The sequence below is a fragment of the Ruditapes philippinarum genome, unplaced genomic scaffold (genome assembly GCF_026571515.1).
Source record: "Ruditapes philippinarum isolate M1 unplaced genomic scaffold, ASM2657151v2 ctg903_1_1_1_1, whole genome shotgun sequence".
Classification (NCBI taxonomy): Eukaryota; Metazoa; Mollusca; class Bivalvia; order Venerida; family Veneridae; genus Ruditapes; species Ruditapes philippinarum.
The window spans coordinates 56,709-79,261 of NW_026854880.1; the positions used below are offsets into that span (position 1 = coordinate 56,709).

The following is a 22,553-nucleotide window of genomic DNA, read 5'->3' on the forward strand; positions in this document are numbered from 1 at the left end:
CAGGGGCGGAGCCTTATCAACGTTTTTTAAAACTCGTTATTCATTTAGCGACAGGGGCGGAGCCATATCTAACACAGTACGTGTAACGTCACACGCACTCGTCACTGCATTTGAAATAAAAATGAGCGATTATTTCATACTATTTCACGTTAAAAGTACATCGAGCTCGCTTTGAGGCTTTGCCTTTTTCATATTAAGAAATGATACGGGATGTTATCAGATTTAAATATTATTTATCGTGAACCTTTACTTGCGATATGCTTTCCGTGAATATTAAAGACTTTCCGGGTTTTGTAAAATTCAGTTTTCACAAACGCATTGATCTCACAACACCGTGCTTTTTTAGTATCCCATCATGCATTAGTTTGCCACGCAGAAAGTATCATACATATTTTTACCGGTATTTTTTTGCAAATTTATAAGACTTCACACAGAAGTCATGGGAGGATCGCATAGCACGGAAGTACCAGGTGGAGGAACAGAAGGCTATCATGTTTTACGTGTACGTGTCATGGTGATAATTAAAAATAAAGAGACTCAATTTCCTTTCTGACATTGCATTTTATGTGTTATGTTTGCCATCATCATGATCATGTAGACGTAGGTTTCATTTGTTTTTGCATATTTTCTTGCAGTGCCAGTGGTCAAAATTAATATGAATAAGGCAAAGCCTCAAAGCAAGGTCTTTGAAAGAAATTAATATGAAAAAGGCAAAGCCCCAAGTCGAGCTCTATTTACAGTGATACTGTATAAAATAATCGTTCTTATTTATTTTACATTTTCCTTTTTAAAACTGTCATTCGTATTTCATACACTGCTTCCGTTTATTCTGTTGCCGTGTCCTATTATGGTTCCTATAAGTGCGCAGGACGCCAGTCTACGCATCTGTTTTTAATCAGAATACCTCGGCTTTTATCGTTATCTTGTAATTTGAAAAGTTGGGATGTGTCTATTCAGTACTTCAGACAAAAGTTTTCTAAACCATCACTATCTAGCAGGTACTAGCATTACCGTAAAGCCCGCTTTGCTAGCAGACCCTTTGGGCCAGCTCTTCAAGCTGAGACGCTATCACTGACGTCCATCACTCCCATAAGCTTGAAAACAGCTCTGGGGTAGGGTAACTACAGGGGGTAGGTGGTTCCAGTGGTATACCATCCTAGGAAAGTAGGAGAATTTTTAATTGTCTGTAGTTGCTGTGAATATGACAAGGGATAACCCAAGAACTAATCTGATTTATTGTTGCACAGAAACATAAATATTAAAGAGATTATACTAGGGAAGACAAAGCCTGGGGTGGCAAACACATTGGCTTGCCAGGCTACATGTGTGAATTTAAAAGGATATTAAATAAAAGAATTTATAGAATTCTATACCTATCAATAATATTTTCAGTTTCATAAAGTTTAAACTACAAAGTACAAACATTATGAGTAATTCATCAAATGATGGTGTACGAGTTAAGAGCCCTATTTTGGGAAAAGTATGTTTGTGAAACCTTCTATTTGCATTGATTGTAATTGCCAAGGGTTTCTGAATGTAAATTTGAACAAGAAACAAAAAGAACTAATCCCTAGCGACCTTTGCTAAATAATAATGCAGGTAACCAGCTGGTACTGATTCCTGGCTTGTTCCAATGAAGAGCAGGCAAACTTATAACCATTCAATTTTCTTCCAACAAAAGATTTCAAAACCATTACTTTTGAAGAAACTCTTGTATCTGTAATGTAAATGTAAATTTTTTTTCTGAACTGTTTTTTTTACAGCTGACGGATTTTATTTTACTAAAATTTTCTACCAAACTCTATTTGTAGGTGCAAGATAATTCGCCAGGGGAAATTTACTGGAAATTTTTAAACATTCTTCGAATTTTAAATTTTTTGGCCCAAATTTGGGAAACCAAAAATTATAAAATTTTGGGTTGTTAACATTATTTGAAAAAATTTTGAAAAAAAAAAAAAAGTGTTAAAAAGAGCAATAAAGGGCCAGAGGGGGGGGGTTCCCGCCTCTCAAACCCTATAGGTTTCAACATTTGAAGCCTTAAAATCCAAAAATATGTCCCCCTTTTTTGACACCCGAAAATGGATTTTTCAGGGAAAGGAATGGGTCATTCCGGGAAAGGGGGTTTGGTATAAAAGCCCAACCTTTGCAATTTTGGTCCTTTAAAGGGAGGAAAAATTTTTTGGGCCAAAATTTTGGGGGGATACAAAATGAAAAACAAAAACCAGGGGGCCAAAAAACCAAACCCCACCCTACTAAAAATGGACTCCGAATTGAACCCATTTACTTTAGTCCCCCCGGGCAACAGGGATTTAAAAAGGGGGCTCAATTCGATGCCTTAAAAAATCAAAGGCAACCCCTCGGCCCCCCCAAATTCCAAAAAGCTACAAACTTTTAATTTTTCGAACAAACTTAAGGAATGTTCAATACTTCTAGCATTTTGGGATTTTTTGTCATTTTTGTATCATCTTCGTTTCAGAAAACAAAAGGGTAATGACACCCCTGAAAAAATTTTTAAAATCAAAAATTTAAAAAACCCGTTCCCGATGACAGTGTAAAAGTTTAAAAAAACAGGCTGTGAGAGAAGTTTTTATAACACCAAGTCATAATTGGGGAGGACAGGGATTGCTTGGTGTTAGTATAAGGTAAGCATTTTTATTTGTTGACTGGTAAATTTGCTGGAAAATATGTGTAAAGTTACTCAAGGCAACCTGACTTACTGCCCCCATTATGCCTCCTGTTAGGGAGAATACATTACAGGGCTTGAACTTGTCTATAGTCAACTGTATGCTTAATTGTAAACATCAGTACTCTCTATAAGTTATTAAGAAGCTAGTGTCCAAATAAATAAATGTAGCCAGTTGAAAAATTTTTGTGGTTATGTGTGAGCCCAAATATGGCGAGGGGGATGTGTATATTTGTCAGGATAAAGTCAATGTCAGGAAGTTGCCAAGCTCTGCATGAATAATAATTAATCTGAGATGTTGTGTCATTGGGTTTTCTTCCTTCATTTACTGACATAATTCATTAGTTAAGATGCTATGGCCATTGATGTAGAGTTGCCTCTCTTGACGGGTATAAATTATGCCAAGGCATACTAAACACTGTTGTTTCAGGAAATGAAAAAAAAGTTACAAAACTTTGCATAAATGTTTGCAATGAGATGAAGTGGGTTGGCATGCACATGAATTAAAAGGGTATGTCTCTAGTTGAGAGAATTATCTACTTTTATATCAACAATCTATGCTTTTAACTTTGTAAATTTTAGTAAAGAAATGAAAATTTGGAATATTAAAGAAAACTTTCATGAAGTCAACCTTTTTAGTGAAACTGAAAAGAGTGATATTTTTCATTTATTAAAAGTTGTATATATGTGTAAAAAGTTGACCTGGATGGGAAAGTATCAAGTTTCATCCTCAATTGTAAAAATTTTGAAATTATGAAAACGTTTTTTTCTACATCTTCAGATTTTGCTCGTTTGAAGGAGCCAATGAGAATGTGTGGCATGTCTTGGTAAGTAGAAACTGTAATCATAAAAATCTATTTATATACCATTTGTAGAAGTGCACAATAAAATTGTAGATATTTTTGAGATCCGAATTTGTAAAACTTCAATAGAAATTTGCATATTGCATAAATTGTATATTTCTCTTTTCCTTATTAAAGTTTATTATTAAAAAGAAGTAGATTTAACAATCACAGTGTTTAATTTTGATTTATAATTATTAAAGGAGCTCCACTGAGGTCCTAAAATTAAAAATTTGAATTTCCTTCATAAGTCAGCTAGAGCACTGAAAATTGAAAGATATGCATAAGATTAAGAAATATACTCAGATGTAATTAAAAATGGTATGTTTAGGCCCTTCTCAACCCGATTGTGTGCAATGCTTTTCAATTTTGGGTCATTTTGCACAATTAGAATTAGTATTATGGAAAAATGGAGTGAGCAAAAGATCAGAAACTTGGCACCCAAGTTATTGGTCTAGATCTGCAAACATATGGAACCTTAATCTTGAGAAATTATTTCCAAAGTTCCATTTTGTTCAAAAAAAACCAAGTGGGAGTCCTTTTAAAAGATCATAAAATAAATATAATTCTTTAATGTTGTTTTTTTAAAAAAAGGAAGTTCAAAGCCAAATTCTCCAGCTGGGATTTTTAGGCAGGTTCTAAGATCAAAATTAACTTGATTATATTATTGGAGCAGATTCCGTTCTTCATGAGGTATATGAAAATATTTTTTTTAATATTTGGTCATTCTGTTTTTAATTTTAAGGTTTTTCATTATTAAAAAAGATTGGCAATCCAATAAATCAAAATTGGTTAAAAATGCGTAAATTCATTGTATTTTCAGCCTGTATATTAAGATAACCTCCTTGACCCTTGGCCAAATTAGTTGTTTTCATTGTCACACCTGTTATCTCAGATAAAAATGAAAACCCTGTGTTTACATGATAATCAAGGCCGCCAAATTCTAAATTTTATTTACTTGTCTGTTTTTATCTTAAGCATTTTTGAAATTGCCCATATGATATTTATATAGAAATTATAGTAAATTTCCACCTGTCCGTACAGACTGTGGGACAACCTTGAACCTGAGCAATATATACAATTGATTTTGCCGCACCTGGATAAGGTATAATACATAATGATAAATAGTAATAGATGGGTAGTCACAATTATTTCTATAATTTCTGGTGCCAAAAAAAAAACAAGATTTTATTCTGATCTAAAAAAATAGACTTGGGGCTTTTGTCTGACTATCAGTTGTTTTTTGGTGTAAAATGTTATTTCCTGTTAAGTATTTATAACTATTAGTTACATATATGAATATATTTATAAAAATTAGGAAGTAAATATCAATTTTTAGTGCATTGCTTTTAAATGATGCATGGTTTGAATTCGAATGAGCGAGAATGTAATCAGGAAAGCCTATCGGCAAAATTAAGGTCCCTGCGGCAAAGGTCAAGGTCACACATAGGAGTCAAAGTTCAGATTAAAAAAATCACTAGAGATAATAATATATCCAGATATTTTCCAGATATTGCCCAGAGAATATATCCTATATGCATATCTATAATGCCCATATCTCTGTCAAAAGCTTCTGTGACTGGCGTATTTTGCTACAATGTTGCCCTTGTTTATGCTGTGCATATATATCACGTAATAATGCACTTGATAACCCTATCTGTTTGGATAGGAAAATAATTAGTGTCAAGCATGTTAGAATTGATATTTTTAGCTCGACTATTCGATAAGAATAAGTAGAGCTATTGCAGTCACCCGAGCGTCGGCGTCGGCGTAACCACTTATGTTAAAGTTTTTGTAATAGTTCAAATATTTTCAAAGTCCATTGACATATGGCTTTGAAACTTTGCACACTTGTTCACCATCATGACCCCAACCTGTAGACAGGAGGAGGTAACTCTATCAAGCATTTTGACAGAATTATGCCCCTTTTTCGACTTAGAATTTACGTTAAAGTTTTTGTAATAGTTCAAAATATTTTCAAAGTCCATTGACATATGGCTTTTTGAAACTTTGCACACTTGTTCACCATCATGAACCCCAACCTGTAGACAGGAGGAGGTAACTCTATCAAGCATTTTGACAGAATTATGCCCCTTTTTCGACTTAGAATTTACGTTAAAGTTTTTGCTAATAGTTCAAATATTTTCAAAGTCCATTGACATATGGCTTTGAAACTTTGCACACTTGTTCACCATCATGACCCCAACCTGTAGACAGGAGGAGGTAACTCTATCAAGCATTTTGACAGAATTATGCCCCTTTTTCGACTTAGAATTTACGTTAAAGTTTTTGTAATAGTTCAAATATTTTCAAAGTCCCATAGACATATGGCTTTTTGAAACTTTGCACACTTGTTCAACATCATGACCCCAACCTGTAGACAGCAGGAGGTAACTCTATTAAGCATTTTTGACAGAATTATGCCCCTTTTTCGACTTAGAATTTACGTTAAAGTTTTTGTAATAGTTCAAATATTTTCAAAGTCCATTGACATTTGGCTTTGAAACTTTGCACACTTGTTCAACATCATGACCCCAACCTGTAAACAGGAGGAGGTAACTCTATCAAGCATTTTGACAGAATTATGCCCCTTTTTCGTCTTAGAATTTACGTTAAAGTTTTTGTAATAGTTCAAATATTTTCAAAGTCCATTGACATATGGCTTTGAAACTTTGCACACTTGTTCACCATCATGACTCCAACCTGTAAACAGGAGGAGGTAACTGTATCAGGCATTTTTTTTACTATCAAGCACTAAGAATAGTCGAGCATGCTGTCCTACCGACAGCTCTTGTTTATAAAGTGTTGTCTGTATTATATTCTCCGGTATTAAATCAGTTGAGAGTGCTGTCTCCACTGACAGCTGTTTTTACTATTTCAGTCGGAAGATCTGTTCACATTGATAGAATCACATGAAGGTAAACCTCTGAAGTTATATGTGTATAATAGTGATTCTGACTCTTGTAGAGAAGTTACCATTACACCAAATTCATCATGGGGAGGTGAAGGCAGGTATGTCATGTTATTTTGATAAATTCAATTAAATAAAGTTGTTTTGTTGATTAATTCAATTAGATTAAGCTGTTTGATTGTTGATTGATTGATTGTTTCAATTAAATTAAGTTGTTTTGTTGATTGTTTCAATTAAATTAAGCTGTTTTGTTGATTGTTTCAATTAAATTAAGTTGTTTTGTTGATTGTTTCAATTAAATTGAGTTGTTTTGTTGAGTGATTCAAATTAAATTAAGTTGTTTTGTTGATTGTTTCAATTAAATTAAGTTGTTTTGTTGATTGTTTCAATTGAATTAAGTTGTTTTGATTGATTCATTTAAATTAAGTCCAATTACACATTAAAAGGGAAGATCAGAATTTGTCTTTATTTACAATTTACAGTTTTATGGATTTCTTTTTCTGAAAGTATGGTGTTACTATCTTGTCTGTTTCAATGAAAAAGTTGAGCTTTTATAATAGCTGTGTGCTCTTCATAGTTGTCATTATCTCAAAACTATTATGTAGCCCATTATTCAAACATTTTAAGATTTATTAAAAAGAAACTTGGAATACTTGCTTCTAAATCATAATCTGGTGCAGTTATTAGACAAGGGGCATAGTTCTTAAAGCAATATTTTTGGAATTTTGCTCCCTTTTAACTTAAGAAGTTTTAGCAGATGAGCGTAACCTTGTCATGCAGTGCTCTTATTTTTCTGTACATATTGACTTTTTTTCTGTACTGATGGGTCTTAATTTTATGTAAATTGGTCTTATTTTTCTTAAAGTATGGTGTTATGCAAGTATGGTCTTATTTCTCTGTAAGTATGGCCTTATTTCACTGTAAGTATGGTATTGCGTAAATTTGGCCTTATTTTTCTGTAAATGTGGTCTTATGTAGGTATTGTCTTATTTTTTGTACATTGAAATTATGGTCTTATTTTTCAGCTTGGGTTGTGGGATAGGATACGGTTATCTACATAGAATACCAAAATGTCAATTTCCATCATCACATACTGTTCAGTTACCCCCACATATTAACACACAAACTACAATAGGAAGAACTCCACTTACAAATGTAAGTTTTATTTCATACTGTAAAACAGGGATGCATATATATTTCAGTGGGGTTTTTTTCTCACTGAAAGTGTATAAAGTATATATCTGGTGCAAAAATTATTGTTTGAATTTTAAAAAAAGTATACTTCCAAAATGCTTGAATAAAATAAATATGGCACATGCATACGGATAAAACCCTTCTTAAAATAGCAAAATAATATTTTGTACCATAACATTTTATTCTGTTTACGTACATTATTCATGTGTATTAAATAACGGAGACATTCTATGTTACAACTTTTTTGGGAATCAACCATATAATAATCAAACCAATATAATTTTACTGTTGGTAAATTTTATTAAACTATTTCATAAGATATAGATTTATACCCTTCAATTGAGATGGGGCCTTAGCCTGTCTGTTTTTGGAAAAAGTATCGCTAATATTGTCGATTTGTGAAGTAAAAAAGCTGGTGTAAGTTCAGAATTATGGGAAAACTGCATGATTTTAAATGAAAATTTTTATTGGGAAGAGGCTTTACCTCAATCTTTATTTGAAGGATATACTCACAGGTATTATGTTTAAATATTTCCAACAACAATAATTGAAATAAGCCGCGTCACGACAAAATCAACATAATGGGTTTGCGACCAGCATGGATCCAGACCAGCTTGCTCATCTGCGCAGTCTGATCAGGATCCATGCTGTTTGCTTACAAACCGTATAACAAGTAGAGAAACTGATAGCGAACAGCATGGATCCTGATCATACTGCGCGGATGCGCAGGCTGGTCTGGATCCATGCTGGTCGCAAACCCATTATGTTGGTTTTGTCATGACGCGGCTCAAATGTGAACATACTTTATTTTGTAGGTGTCTAATAATGCCGTTGGAGCTACTCAAGGAATGGCAAATCTCTCTCTTAACACAGGTACCAGGATTTTTTTTTCAAGAATTTTGGGAACATGACCAAATTCCCATGGAACTGGGAATTTAATCAATGTTTTCTTAAGAATTGGGTAAAAATGCATGACTGAAATTTTGCAGTGATTAAATGATGAATGAATGTAAACAATCACTTTCTAGTATTGCATCTTGATTTAATGAACTGGATGGTATCTTTAAACATTTAAGCACTATAACAGTAAAGAAGCCCTTACTTTCAAATTTCAATATTATTATTATGTAACTTTCAATTGGGAATTTTTCTGAAAGCGACAGAGAATGTTTCTAATTTCTGTAGAACAGCTACAGATGAAAACTTTCATACTTAGTGGCAAGCTTTATTTGGCTTTATTGATATTTAATTTATTATGTCACTATGCGGTTCTATGAAGCACTATGGAAAATGGAAGGCGACTATGAACAGAATGTGATATACAATGTAGTATCAACTTAAATTAAGCACAGAATATTTCAGAAATTCAGCATTTAAATTGGACGACAAATAAAGCTTAACACTAAGATGAATTTTGTACTGTAATCGGGGGATATTTTTACCTTGTCACAATTGAAGCAAGAACTTTTTTTGGATACTTTGACATTTTTATCAAATAATTAATTTTTAGCTCACCTGTCACAAAGTGACAGGGTGAGCTTTTGTGATCGCTTTTCGTCCGGCGTCCGTCCGTCCGTCCGTCCGTCGTCCGTCCGTCCGTAAACTTTTGCTTTAAATGACATCTCCTCATAAACCACTGAGCCAATTTCATCCAAACTTCACAGGAATGTTCCTTTGGTGGTCACCTTTAAAAATTGTTCAAAGAATTTAATTCCATGCAGAACTCTGGTTGCCATGGCAACCAAAAGAAAAAACTTTAAATATCTTCTTTTAAAAAACCATAAGAGCTAGAGCTTAGATATTTGGCATGAAACATCTTCTAGTGAGTGTCTACCAAGTTTTGTTCAAATAAAAGCCCTGGGGTCAAAATTGGCCCCGCCCCTGGGGGTCATTGATTTTCCCTATATGCATAAAGTAAAAACTTAAAAAATCTTCTTTTTAAAGAACCTAAAGAGCTAGAGCTTAGATATTTGGCATGAAACATCTTCTAGTGAATGTCTACCAAGTTTGTTCAAATAAAAGCCCTGGGGTCAAAATTGGCCCCGACCTAGGGGGTCATTGATTTTCCCTTTATGCTTATAGTAAAAACTTAAAAAATCTTCTTTAAAGAACCCAAAGAGCTAGAGCTAAGATATTAAGCATGAAACATCTTCTAGTGAGTGTCTACCAAGTTTGTTCAAATTAAAGCCCTGGGGGTCAAAATTGGCCCCGCCCCGGGGTCATTGATTTTCCCTATATGCATATAGTAAAAACTTTAAAAAATCTTCTTTTAAAAGAACCATAAAGAAGCTAGAGCTTAGATATTTGGCATGAAACATCTTCTAGTGAATGTCTACCAAGTTTGTTCAAATAAAAGCCCTGGGGTCAAAATTGACCCCGCCCCAGGGGGTCATAGATTTTCCCTATATGCATATAGTAAAAACTTAAAAAAATTTCTTTTAAAGAACCAAAGAGCTAGAGCTGAGATATTAAGCATGAAACATCTTCTAGTGAGTGTCTACCAAGTTTGTTCAAATTAAAGCCCTGGGGTCAAAATTGGCCCGCCCCGGGGGTCATTGATTTTCCCTATATGCATATGGTAAAAACTTAAAAAATCTTCTTTTAAAGAACCATTAGAGCTAGAGCTTAGATATTTGGCATGAAACATCTTCTAGTGAATGTCTACCAAGTTTGTTCAAATAAAAGCCCTGGGGTCAAAATTGACCCTGCCCCAGGGGGTCATAGATTTTCCCTATATGCATAGAGTAAAAACTTAAAAAAAATTCTCTTTTAAAGAACTCAAAGAGCTAGAGCTAAGATATTTAGCATGAAACATCTTCTAATGAGTGTCTACCAAGTTTGTTCAAATAAAAGCTCTGGGGTCAAAATTGGCCCGCCCCAGGGGGTCATTGATTTTCCCTATATGCATATAGTAAAAAACTTAAAAAATCTTCTTTTAAAGAACTCAAAGAGCTAGAGCTAAGATATTTAGCATGAAACATGTTCTAATGGGTGTCTACCAAGTATGTTCAAATAAAAGCCCTGGGGTCAAAACTGGCCCCGCCCGGGTTGGGGGGGGTCATTGATTTTTCCTTATATGTGTATAGCAAAAACTTAAAAAATCTTCTTTGGAAAAACCCAAATAGCTAGAGTTTAGATATTAAGCATGAAACATCTTTAAGTAAATATCAGTTAAGTTAAAATAAACGCCCGGGGGTCAAAACTGGCCCTGCCCCAGGGGTGACATTGTTTTTAACTATATGTGTATAGTAAAAACTTTAAAAATCTTCTTTTAAAAATGGCAATGAGCTAGAACTTAGATGTTTAGCATGAAACATCTTCTTATGGGTGTCTACCAAGTCTGTTCAAATAAACAAATAAAAGCCCTTGGTTAAAAATTGGCCCGGGGGTGGGGGGCCTATATACAGGTGAGCGACCTCAGGGCCATCATGGCCCTCTTGTTATCAAATAATTATGTAGAGTCTATATGTGCAAACTTTAATTTGACTTGAAGCAATGATACACAAGTGCACATGTCTTTTATGAACGGCTTGAATAAGAAGCACATATTCTTTGCTTATCTATCCTTAGATGATACTGTATATTGTATAATTCTTTATCAGTTAATTATTTTGTTTTAATGCCGGATATCTTATATTATTCAAATGTAAGTTGATTTAATTACAGGCACACCAACTATTCCTGTAATTCCCCAGTCTACAGTAGGTCAAGGGTTAGCTGGTATGGGGGGACTACCCGCCCAGCCTGCACCGTTACCGAACTTCTCACAATCTCCTTCTGGTGGAACAGGTATATAATTATACATACATACATTTACTTATATTCTTGCCAATAAACAAAGTGTATATTTAAAGTAATAATAAAATTTACCATACTGTAATACATTTGATTCCTCAGTTTGGGTAATCATGAAATTTCATGGTGTATTTTCAAATACTTCACTATTGTACTGGGTCAAGATCAGCAGAATCCACCCACTTTTAAAGTAATCTTATTTTATGTATGTGCTTATATGTTCCGCATTTTTAATCTAGATATGTATTATTTTATTCACTTATAATACAGTAATTAAATGTTATCCTTAGCATATCATTACTATTTATTACTTATTATTATTTTACTTTAAACTATTACATTTAGTGTCTACATTCCACATTATAGTAATTTAACTTGTCTGTTACCATTTGTCTTTCAAAGTTTATCTAAATGTGCTTCTTTTATGAGTTTTATGTTTATATCATTATGCATGTATGTCGGTCAAAAGCTATACATAGCTTATGTTTTGTAAAATGTTATATATGTATACCGACAATAAATAAATTTTGATTTGATTTGTTATATAATCGATTTGATAAAAACAAATACCTTTCTAAGCTTTCAACATTTTGTCTTCTTCAGAAAAAAAGTGACATTATATATATATTTTATTTTACATATGTAATTTTGATTATGTGTCCCAAAGTAGGTATAATCGATGATGACTGTTTTGCATTAATTGATAATATTACATTATAAGTATAATTTTGATATGTGAAGAAATGTATAATTGTGTACTTCTGCTGACTTCACATGAGTATGAAACTGCCAACTAATAGGTGTATTTCATGATGAATAATTGTTCTTCTCAGTTAAAGTGCTTGTGATTAGTGTCAATATGATATAATCTTTAAAGGCTGCTGATGCTGTTTATGGTAAGATATGATCTTTCCAGGTTCCTGGGACCGTCACAAGCTGGAGTTTGTATTATATAATGTTTTCTTGTTTCCAGGGCTTCCACCACTGTCAACATTACCAAATTTAGGTCCGTTACCGCCTTTACAAGCTCCGATATCTATACCCGGGATGCCCCCGATATCAATGCCTCCTTTTAACCCAAGTAAGGCTTTTAATATACTCCCTTACATTTTGAAATAAAGTTTTATATTGTATGTTTTATATTTGTCTAGTCAGGGATAGAAAATTCCACTCATCTGCTCCTAATTACGGGTAGAATTTAAGAGAATTTGATGCAGGACAAGTAAAAAAGAATGGATTTAGAAGCTACTTGTCCTACTGGACAAGTGACTCTCAAAAATATTTTTGGATGCCTGCTTGTGTCATATATCTAGAATCTTAAACTTATTGCCTGAAATATTTCTGGTAAATATTGATGGCGGCAATAATGCTGGCCTAAATTCAGCAAATTTACCCAAGAACCAGGTACCGATATTTCATTGTTATTAGTTACTTATAGATAATGAGGGGTGTCTGTGACCCAGTGGTTACAGTGGTTGACTTTAATCCACTTGCTCCTCACCACTGTGGGTTTGAATCCCAACAGGGACTTTAGATTCTTTCATGAGATGGAGCTATAATGCTAACTTCCGGAACCTTGGTGGTTCTACTCAGGTGCACGTTTGTGCCTAAAATAATGCAAGGAAGGGCACCTGTGGTATTCCTCCGCCAGTAAAGATGGAATGTCACAACATAACTTATACTGTGTCTGTGTGACACACCTGTAGATAATGTTATTCTTATTCTGTATTGATATGTTATATATTTAATTCTAGGTGCAGCGGGGCCATTACCTGCAGGCTTTAATCTCCCTATGACTTTAGCTGGACCAACATCTTTTCCCATGATGCCCACAGCTGACCCTGCACTTTCTGGTAGGTGTTATTTATTCAATAAAATAAAAGTTACATTAAGAAATGAGCCCAGTCACGACAAAACCAACATAGTGCGTTTGCGACCAGAATGGATCCAGACCAGCCTGCGCATCCGCACAGTCTGATCAGGATCCATGCTGTTCGCTATCAGTTTCTCTACTTGTAATAGGGTAGGTAAGCGAACAGCATGGATCCTGATCAGACTGCAGATGTGTAGGCTGGTCTGGATCCATGCTGGTCGCAAACCCATTATGTTGGTTTTGTCGTGACACGGCTCATTTCTTATTTTTATGCCCACCTGTGAAATTACAGATGGTTTGTGGCTCTGTTCAGGTGCAAGTTTGTGCTTGTAATAATACTTGAGCACTGGAGGTCTTCCTCCACCAGGAGAGCTGAAAAGTCGCAATATGACCTTAGCAGTGATAGTTTAAAACATAACAGACAAAAAACAAAAACAAATAAACAACAACATAAAGACATATAATTCATATGTAAATAATTATGTTCTGTTATTTTAATTGTAAACTTTGTATATGTTTATTTTTTATGTCACATTCTGTAAATAAGTAACAACTTTGAAATAAAATCTTTAATTATTTCTTACAGGTCTGATGACAAGTCCTCAGGTGCCCAGCCAAACTGTTGGTGCTGCTGCAAATTCAAATCAAGGGACATCACTCCCAGTAAACTCTATTCAAGGGACATCACCATTAACAAATGATAGCCAAGGGGCACAACTGCCACAGGCTTCACAGGCAGGGGAGAGCACTGAAGTAAAACCTGTTCAAAATGAAGGCGCTGCAGCCTCGTAACAGTTTGGAGACTTTGTTAGGATGTAAATTAATTATATATAAGGATAAGTTATTAATATATTATAATACAGAAAGCTGTTACTTAGTGACAGAATTTTCGAAGTGGGATTTATTCATTTGAGATTGCCATAAAAAGTAAAAAAAAAACACTCAGACCGTGCAGTATGGACAAGAAGGAGGGAACAAGTAACAGTTAAAAATTTTAATTGTTATATAATTATGCAGTGTAAAAATGTTTTCACACATTTCTTCATGGATCAAATTCATCTTAAGTGTGGTGAGCAAAGGAAAAAAGCTCTTCTTATATAAATCATGAAGGACTCGGAGTTATTTTATGCTAAACAATTATTTGTGATATGGAATAAAGAAAAATTAGAAAAAAATATTTTGACAACCAATACTTAACTTGATTGCTGTTTGAATATATGTTTTCAGCTTATTCTGACAAGAACAATATTAAATTATAACCCTGGACGGTAAATTTGCTTCTTTGCTACTTTATATGTTGTTTTCTGCACAACCAATGCACAGTATATGCAAAAAAAAAGGCCATGGCATTTTTAGTTGATTTTTTTTTTTATAGTAAATGCTTTTGTAAGGGACATTCTCAGCCACAACAGATCTGAGATAGATGAAATTTTAAAGTTGATGATTATAAACTAGTCAGACTTTCAGGTTAAATGTGTGTTTTAAGACTAGTGTAGTCTATGCCTCCCTTACTTTAGAGGGTTTGTCCTTGTCCTTCACGTTGTCGGGTTGCCCTTTCATAAAACAGTGGATGTGGGGGGTGTCCGTGTCTTCTATTCTTATTCCTAGTTTCATATATTTTGGATATGAAAATTAGAATTGTATATGTATGCACAAGTTAAACACATGTGATTACTAAAATGTTAGATTTGTTTATGCATAACATGGGGGAAAAAATATTAAAGTAGAAGACATTTTAAAATTGTAATTTTTTTAGGCTTTCACTTCCTTAGATATTGTTGTAACAAATAATCTTGATATAGTTTGTTTGAGCACTTCATCTAGTTATTAATTCAGAGTTTAGTGTTAGACCGCCTCCGTGGTCGAGGGGTTAGAGTCGATGACTTCTAATCCAGTTACCTCTCTGGCGTGGGTTCAATCCCCGAAAGATGCTTTGGTAGTTTAGCGCGGAGGAAAGTAGTCTAGTACTGGTGTAACTCTCCAGGAACGATGGTTAGGAAACGACCCGCCTATATGACTGAAATACTGTTGGGGAAAAGACGTAAAATGAAACAAACAAACAAACAGAGTTGAGTGATTTGGTGGCATCCAATATTTTGGTCCTGATATATACATACTGTATATTAAAGGGACTCCACTGAGGTTAAAAAGCCTAAGAACATAACATTTGAATTTCTTACATAAATGAGCTGGAGCACTTTAAACAGAAATATATGCAAAGATAGTTAAGAAATATACTTTGAAATAAATTGAAAATAGTATATTTATGCTTGCTTTTCTTAGCCCTATTTGAGTGAAAAGTGTTCAAACGCTTTTTTTTGGGGTCAGTTTTTACAATTAGAATAATTATTCTTGAAAAACGAAGTGCGTGAATGATCTGAAATTTTGCACAAAGATTAGTGGTTTAAACCTTCATCAAATGGTACATTTATCTCAACCCAATCATGTCAAAAAACCTCAGTGGAGTCCCTTTAACTTTTACTGTCTTGTTTAATGTACATAAAATTGAAGATGGACTTGTTTTTGTTTCCTCACTGATTTTGTGTGACATGTTCATTTCTGAGAATGTAATAAGTAAAATATTAGAATTTAGCTTCCATGTTTGTCTTTATTCTCACAGAGATTTGGTAAGTAACAAGGATCCTATCTTTAAGGGAAGGTAATACTTGAATGTGAAACTTTTCTATAGCCAAAAATGATTGAATTTTGTTTTTATAAGCCCCAAAGACTTGAAGGACACATAATGACGTAAATGGCGTGGTTTTGTCTGTCAAATTCCGGTCTTGCTTGGTTATTTGGATAATAATTACATAATAAAGATATGAAAACATAACGATAGAGCTAGATAAGTCTTTAATCATCAAATTTCAAATAAATAACTTATGGAAACTGATCTTATTTTACCTGATCTAACGACCTTAAGCTAAAAAAAAAACATTTCTAACATGTCTGTCAATATTCATGCCGCAGTTGATTCTATTTTGTGACCAGATCCTGTATGTTTTGTGATTGATATTGTTACTGTGTGTACACGAATCTTAATTTGAGCATCATATTTATGAAATTAAACCATGAAAAAAATGTGTTACAGGATCTTAAAAATTATAATCCTAAAGAAAATTGTATATAGTTTCTAGTGCAAACCTGTAGTAGTCAAGGAAAGTTTACTGGCATGCAAAATCCTTACAAGGAATTTTGTAAATATACATGCATTTCATAAAACTTCATGAAATGGTTATGGTTATTAATTGGTGACTTCATTAATTATTAAGCGTCAAGTTTAACCTGATGTGGTTTTGGAAACGGAAGCCCCATGGACAACTTTAACAAGGCATACGTATTTGTGAAGCGCTGACCACCGCTCGTAAAATTCGGCGACGAATTATATTATAAATGTGTGTCACTGTGGGGCAAGTAGTTAATGTTTACCCCTTAAAACAGACATAAAAATCGGCGAATTAATACATGTATATGTAAAGAAATCAGTCGGGGATCGCCTTTTCACTTTCTGTTCAAAATTTTTAAAAAATCCGTTCGGAAAAGGAAATGATTGCATTTTGACTAACATTTACGCTTGGTAAAATATATATTAGATATCTGTTGTAGGATTACGTTAAATCGGTTAGCATGTAGTTTGGATGAATCCTAGCTGTAGCCCACAGCCCAAATGATATAACAAGTGGGCATTTCCTTTCCACATGGACTTTAATGTTTCCCAGACGAATTTTGTTTTTCATTACAAACTTATCTTGTCAGGAAAGTGAAAATGGGAATCCCCTACTTTCCTGTTCTTAAGAAAACGCACTTTTTAAAGTTTCAAAAAGTTTGCAAAACACTTTACAGTTGAAACGGGAATAATCCGTAATTCATGGAAAAACAGACCAACAACCTAATTGAAGCGGTTTCTACGACAACATGACGGACAGTGCTACAGATCATGAGATCATGGTGAGGAAAATTTAGGGCAAAAATAATAGGAACAAAGAAGAAATACAAAGATCCAAAGCTATTTGATACTTTTAGAAAATGTTTCAATGAAAAGGAAAAGACGACGTTTATATGAAAAGGTAAAAAGGTACCGTATCTTTCCATTTTGTAGATGTCAATAATTAATAAATTATCAAAATTTAATTTCGGTAACGCTTGCTGCATATTAATCAACGGAAAATCAATAAAATAAAATCTTCACTTCAAGTATTGCATACTGTATATAATACATATTATTGTATGTTTAAATGTGTAGAATTATTAAAATTTAAGAATATACTGTTCTGCTGCATTTCTAAATGAGAATAAGTATGTTACTTCGTATCCTTACTGTTAAAAATATCCATGTAATATTAAACTTTTAGCTGTTTTGTTTATCCATCTTTATTGTATTGTATTGTATTTCTATGAATGATAATGATATTGATCGTGATGTTCTTTCTTTTTCTTTATTTGCAGCTATTCTTCATTTAAAACAGTATTTTAGAAATTTTTATTAGTTAAACTTTCCGTGTCCAAATTATATTTATCATTGTATTTTTTCTTTGCTTTTTGTCATGAGACCACAGTATTATTTGTACACATGTAACGAGTACTGTAAATGTATACGTTACTGAATTAAATTATTTTTTTCTAATTGTAAGAAATATCAAAAGGGGAAAAATAGCAAATATATAAAATATAACTGAAATATACTGTAACATTTGCTTTTGTTATACTGCACGTTTGTAATGGATAATCTTACGTTTATATAAACTATCTATAATTAACTATATGTACACGGCTGCAGTTGATTTATGAATTAAATTCTTCTTTTTCTCTCCTGCATTATAGATAATAATCGCTATAAAGATTCTCAACTCATAATGGACTCTTGATTCGTATACAAATGGTTGCTTACAATTTATCCCTCGCCTAACGGCTTGAATTATATGTGCAAAATAACCACATTACCTGTCGAAAATCTTACTAACTAATATTATAATATAACGGCAATATATATATATAATATATATAAGCTGTCAAAATCTGTACAACTGTATAAAAAATGAATGTTTTTCTTGAAATAAAAACATACACTGAAATCGTCAAGTGAATACTGGATTTCATAATGAGATAGATGGCAGTGAGTGAGATTGCAATACTTTTTTGTATCTGGTGGTCACAATTTGTTAAATTGTGGTCACAATCTTAACCATCGACATGATAATTGTGGAAACGGCTCATTAAAATTTTTGTCACAATTTAGGACCTAATATCTTTTTAAAAGGCTTCAATTTAATAAAGTGTGACCAGGAATAATTTGAAAAGTTGTGCCCACGAGATAAAAAGCTAGGTATTGTATATGTCACCTCTATATGAAACCTTGGACTATTACATTTTGTCCCAGATACCACCGTAGATATGTCATAAAAATGAGACCTCATCATGAAAAATATACTTTTGGCCACAACTTATTGCATTGTAGTCAGATTTTGATATTGAGCCTCAATCCCACAATGTTGAGGCCCTTAAAATAAAAGATAAAAAAAATGTTGCCATAATTTGTAAAGTTGTGTTTGATAGCGTATTTGTCATGATATATATTTTCGGTGACATTGAGGTGATATATGCAATATCTTTTTAATCTTGTCGCCAGAGTCTAGGTGCTGAAAAATATCAGCACTCGTCAGCTTTAGTATATTTTTATTTCTTTGGTGTCATTTGCTCTGTTTTGCAATATTCTTTAGGTCCATTAGAAGACATTGAGTTAAGATACTATTTAACTTCCGGGTTGTAATGGTAACCGGCAGATATTGTTCTTATCAGGAAAAAAACGTATTATAAACGGAAGTACGATCATTTTTCAGTCAGAATTAAAAAAGAAAATGTGTTAATCATAACATACTAAATCCTAAACACACTTGTTCTTGAGCGTCACGTTCAACACATCACAAACAAGAAATTCGAGCTATTCAACTTCTCAAGTCATTCAAGGACACAGTGCCATCTTTTTTCATATGGGCTGCACTAGTCAATATTACCCAAATATCACACATTTATAAACTTTAAATACAGACAATGTTAAAAGCGAATTTGCTTATATTCCTCTTTGATATTTAGCCCATACCGCCCTTACGATAGTACTAATGCAGTAGAAATTTTGGGATAAATATTTCAGAATCAGTCATTAATACCTTATGACATGTAAAGCATGAACATGATTCTTCTCAATTTTTCTTAAATATTTTGGCCCATCTGGAGGTATGCAAGTTAAGTATCACTAAATTATTATCTTTAATCCTTAAACAAGATAAAACAATGACACATATTTATCTTTTATGTTGTCATTCAAGCACAGTTTTGTAAGATTATAGTTGAATTGCCCATTTTAACTGATAATGTGCAAATAGAAAGGCCAAGTCATTAGAACATTTGAGATGGGGCGTCCGTGGCCAAGTGGTTATGGTCGTTGACTTCAAATCACTTGCCCCTCACCGCTGTGGGTTCGGATCCCGACACTGGGACTTTGGTGGATTCTTTCATGTGAGGAAGCTATACAGCTAGCTTACGGAACGTCGGGGGTTCTACTCAGGTGCCCGTTCGTGCCTTAAATAATGCATCAAAGGGCACCTGAGGTCTTCCTCCACCAGTAAAGCTGGAATGTCGCGATATGACCTATACTGTGTTGATGTGAATTAAAACCCAAAACAAACAAACAAAAACATTTGAAATGCTTGTTACCTAGGATTTAAGTAGCTCTAATTATGTTATTATTTGTTATAAAAATAAGAAAACCTAAACATTAGTGTTTTTTTACTTTAATACAAAATACTAAACTATTGTGTACTAATTGCCAAAAAGCAACAGCAGAAACAGATTGTTCAGGTAATTTGCTAAAATGAGCAACTTTTTTGAAATTACATGTGTAAAAGTACACCAAAAATAAAAGCTTTTGAGAAATGAAAATTTAAGCATTTTAATTATTTTTGAAGCAATAATTAAGAAAAATGCAATTAGTGGTCACTGGTGGATCATTGTAATTTACAGATTTTTAAGATGGAAATATATAGAACAAGTCAGCCTACAGAATTTATGATTAGGTCAGACTGCTGAACAGATGTGCTTACAGACATGCCCGTGCCTAAAGCTGTTATAAATAATTGTATCACAGATATATTTTACTCAGAAATTATTATGTTGAATAATATAATAATTTTAATCCTGTATCAGGACTAATGTAAAATATACTCTAAAATCAGATCCCTTGGATTATTTTTTATAACTTTAATAAGGCAATTATAGTTAACCTGGAAACATGCTTATTTAAATCAGTTTCCTTGTTCCTTGGTTCCTAATATAACATTTATTTAACAAGTGCTTTAAAATGCATTTAATCTTGCCATGACTGTCCCAAAATTAATCCATTACCTGCTGGAGCTGGAAATGATAACCTTTACCACCAGTCTAACCTTTACCACCAGTCTAACCTTTACAACCAGTCTGACCTTTACCACCAGTCTGACCTTTACCACCAGTCTAACCTTTACCACCAGTCTGACCTTTACCACCAGCCTGACCTTTACCACCAGTCTAACATTTCCTACCAGTTTGACCTTTACCACCAGTTTGACCTTTACCACCAGTCTAACCTTTACCACCAGTCTGACCTTTACCACCAGTCTAACCTTTACAACCAGTCTGACCTTTACAACCAGTCTGACCTTTACCACCAGTCTAACCTTTACAACCAGTATGACCTTTACAACCAGTCTGACCTTTACCACCAGTCTGACCTTTCCTACCAGTTTGACCTTTACCACCAGCCTGACCTTTACCACCAGTCTCACCTTTACCACCAGTCTAACCTTTACCACCAGTCTAACTTTAACAACCAGTCTAACCTTTACCACCAGCCTGACCTTTACCACCAGCCTGACCTTTACCACCAGTCTGACCTTTACCACCAGTTTGACCTTTACCACCAGTCTGACCTTTACCACCAGTCTGACCTTTACCACTAGTCTAACCACAGAACCTTTTCCACAGGCTCTATGCTCCTCAGACTGACCAACGTCAAATTTTCATCTTGATATTTTTCTTTGTATATAACAGAAGTGGAGGAAATAGCTTAAGGAAGGAAGTTTAAATGTACCATGAGAAAAAATTTAATAAAATTTTGTTTCCTTCTCATTGTAGATTAGACTGTTGAAACACTTGAGAGATAAACTTTGATATGAAAGTGCTTTAATATTATGCACTTGAAAAGTGTCTTGAAAAAGATTTTGAACTTGTTTCAAAATCCATCAGTTAAGTTTACAAAACCTGAGGTTAAAGCTACTGGTTTACAACACATGCGTGAACAAATATCCGTGAAGAGCATGTTTGCGGCTTCAAGTTACCAGTTTACAAGATCAGTTGGCAGAAATACATTACACCCTGTGCCGTCAATAGATGAAAAGGACAATGTCAAGCCTTTCCAGTTGGTTGTTAAGACGAGGAAAAGACGATTCATTTTCTTTGAGAAAGCAAACTTCAGCCCCACAGAATTTCAGGTAGAGTGGAATTTTTTTAGCTTTTAAGATTATTTTTAAGGCGTTTTTTCCCTCTTTTTGTGTTTTATTTTTGGTTGTGAAGCTGTTTGACAACTAGATAACTTTTTAGGCTACAGTTTTCAGATTTATTGGTGACAATTTTTCATAGCTAATGAATCATCTTCATTCATTATTTGGTTCTGTCAGGGAATTTGGATTTATTCAAATGAGGAAGGGGCATCCGTGGCCGAGTGGTTAAAGTTTTTTTTTCTTTAAATCACTTGCCCCTCACCGCTGTGGGTTCAAATCCCGACAGGGACTTTGGATTCTTTCATGTATGGAGGCTATCTGGACAGCTATCTTACCGAACATTGGTGGTTCTACTCAGGTGCCTGTTCGTGTCTGAAATAATGCATAGAAGGGCACCTGAGGTCTCTACCAGCAGTAAAGCTGGAACGTCGCAATATGACCTATACTGTATCGATGTGACGTAAAACCCAAAACAAACATTAATGAGGTAGCTTATTATCCAGCAAGCTTACTGGTGCCTGCTTGTTTTAATCTAAAACATTAATCCCACCCCTCACCCATGTAGGTTTCAATTATGACATGGGCTTTAGATTCTTTCATGTGTGGAAGTTATCCAGCTTGCTTAAGTAACGACGGTGTGGTTTTACTCGGGTACCTCTTCATGCCTGAAATAATGCATGGAAAAGGCATCTGAGGTTTTCCTCCACAAGTAAAGCTGGAAAGT

General features: G+C 33.9%; 2 protein-coding genes across 4 annotated transcripts in view; both read left to right on the forward strand.

The window, feature by feature from the left end:
* Positions 1–340: 340 nt before the first annotated feature.
* On the forward strand, positions 341–15,891 carry LOC132741403 (Golgi reassembly-stacking protein 2-like). Its single transcript, XM_060729550.1, is given in 12 exon segments — positions 341–502; positions 1,812–1,880; positions 2,551–2,642; positions 3,465–3,510; positions 4,120–4,218; positions 6,407–6,537; positions 7,462–7,591; positions 8,446–8,503; positions 11,297–11,419; positions 12,399–12,506; positions 13,180–13,278; positions 13,885–15,891. Coding segments are annotated over 12 exon segments (1,224 nt in total). The 5' UTR covers positions 341–439; the 3' UTR covers positions 14,091–15,891.
* Positions 15,892–19,024: 3,133 nt separating this feature from the next.
* Positions 19,025–22,553, forward strand: part of LOC132741405 (uncharacterized) — a 29,674-nt gene continuing 26,145 nt past the window's right edge. The window contains exons 1-2 of one of the 3 annotated variants that reach the window (XM_060729553.1): positions 19,025–19,118; positions 21,465–21,820. In XM_060729553.1, the coding sequence (XP_060585536.1) occupies positions 21,521–21,820 (300 nt within the window). In that variant the 5' untranslated portion in view covers positions 19,025–19,118; positions 21,465–21,520. Of the gene's footprint in view, positions 19,135–20,014; positions 20,154–21,464; positions 21,821–22,553 lie in introns of those variants that run through there. The other 2 variants (XM_060729554.1, XM_060729552.1) reach the window with 2 other exon arrangements.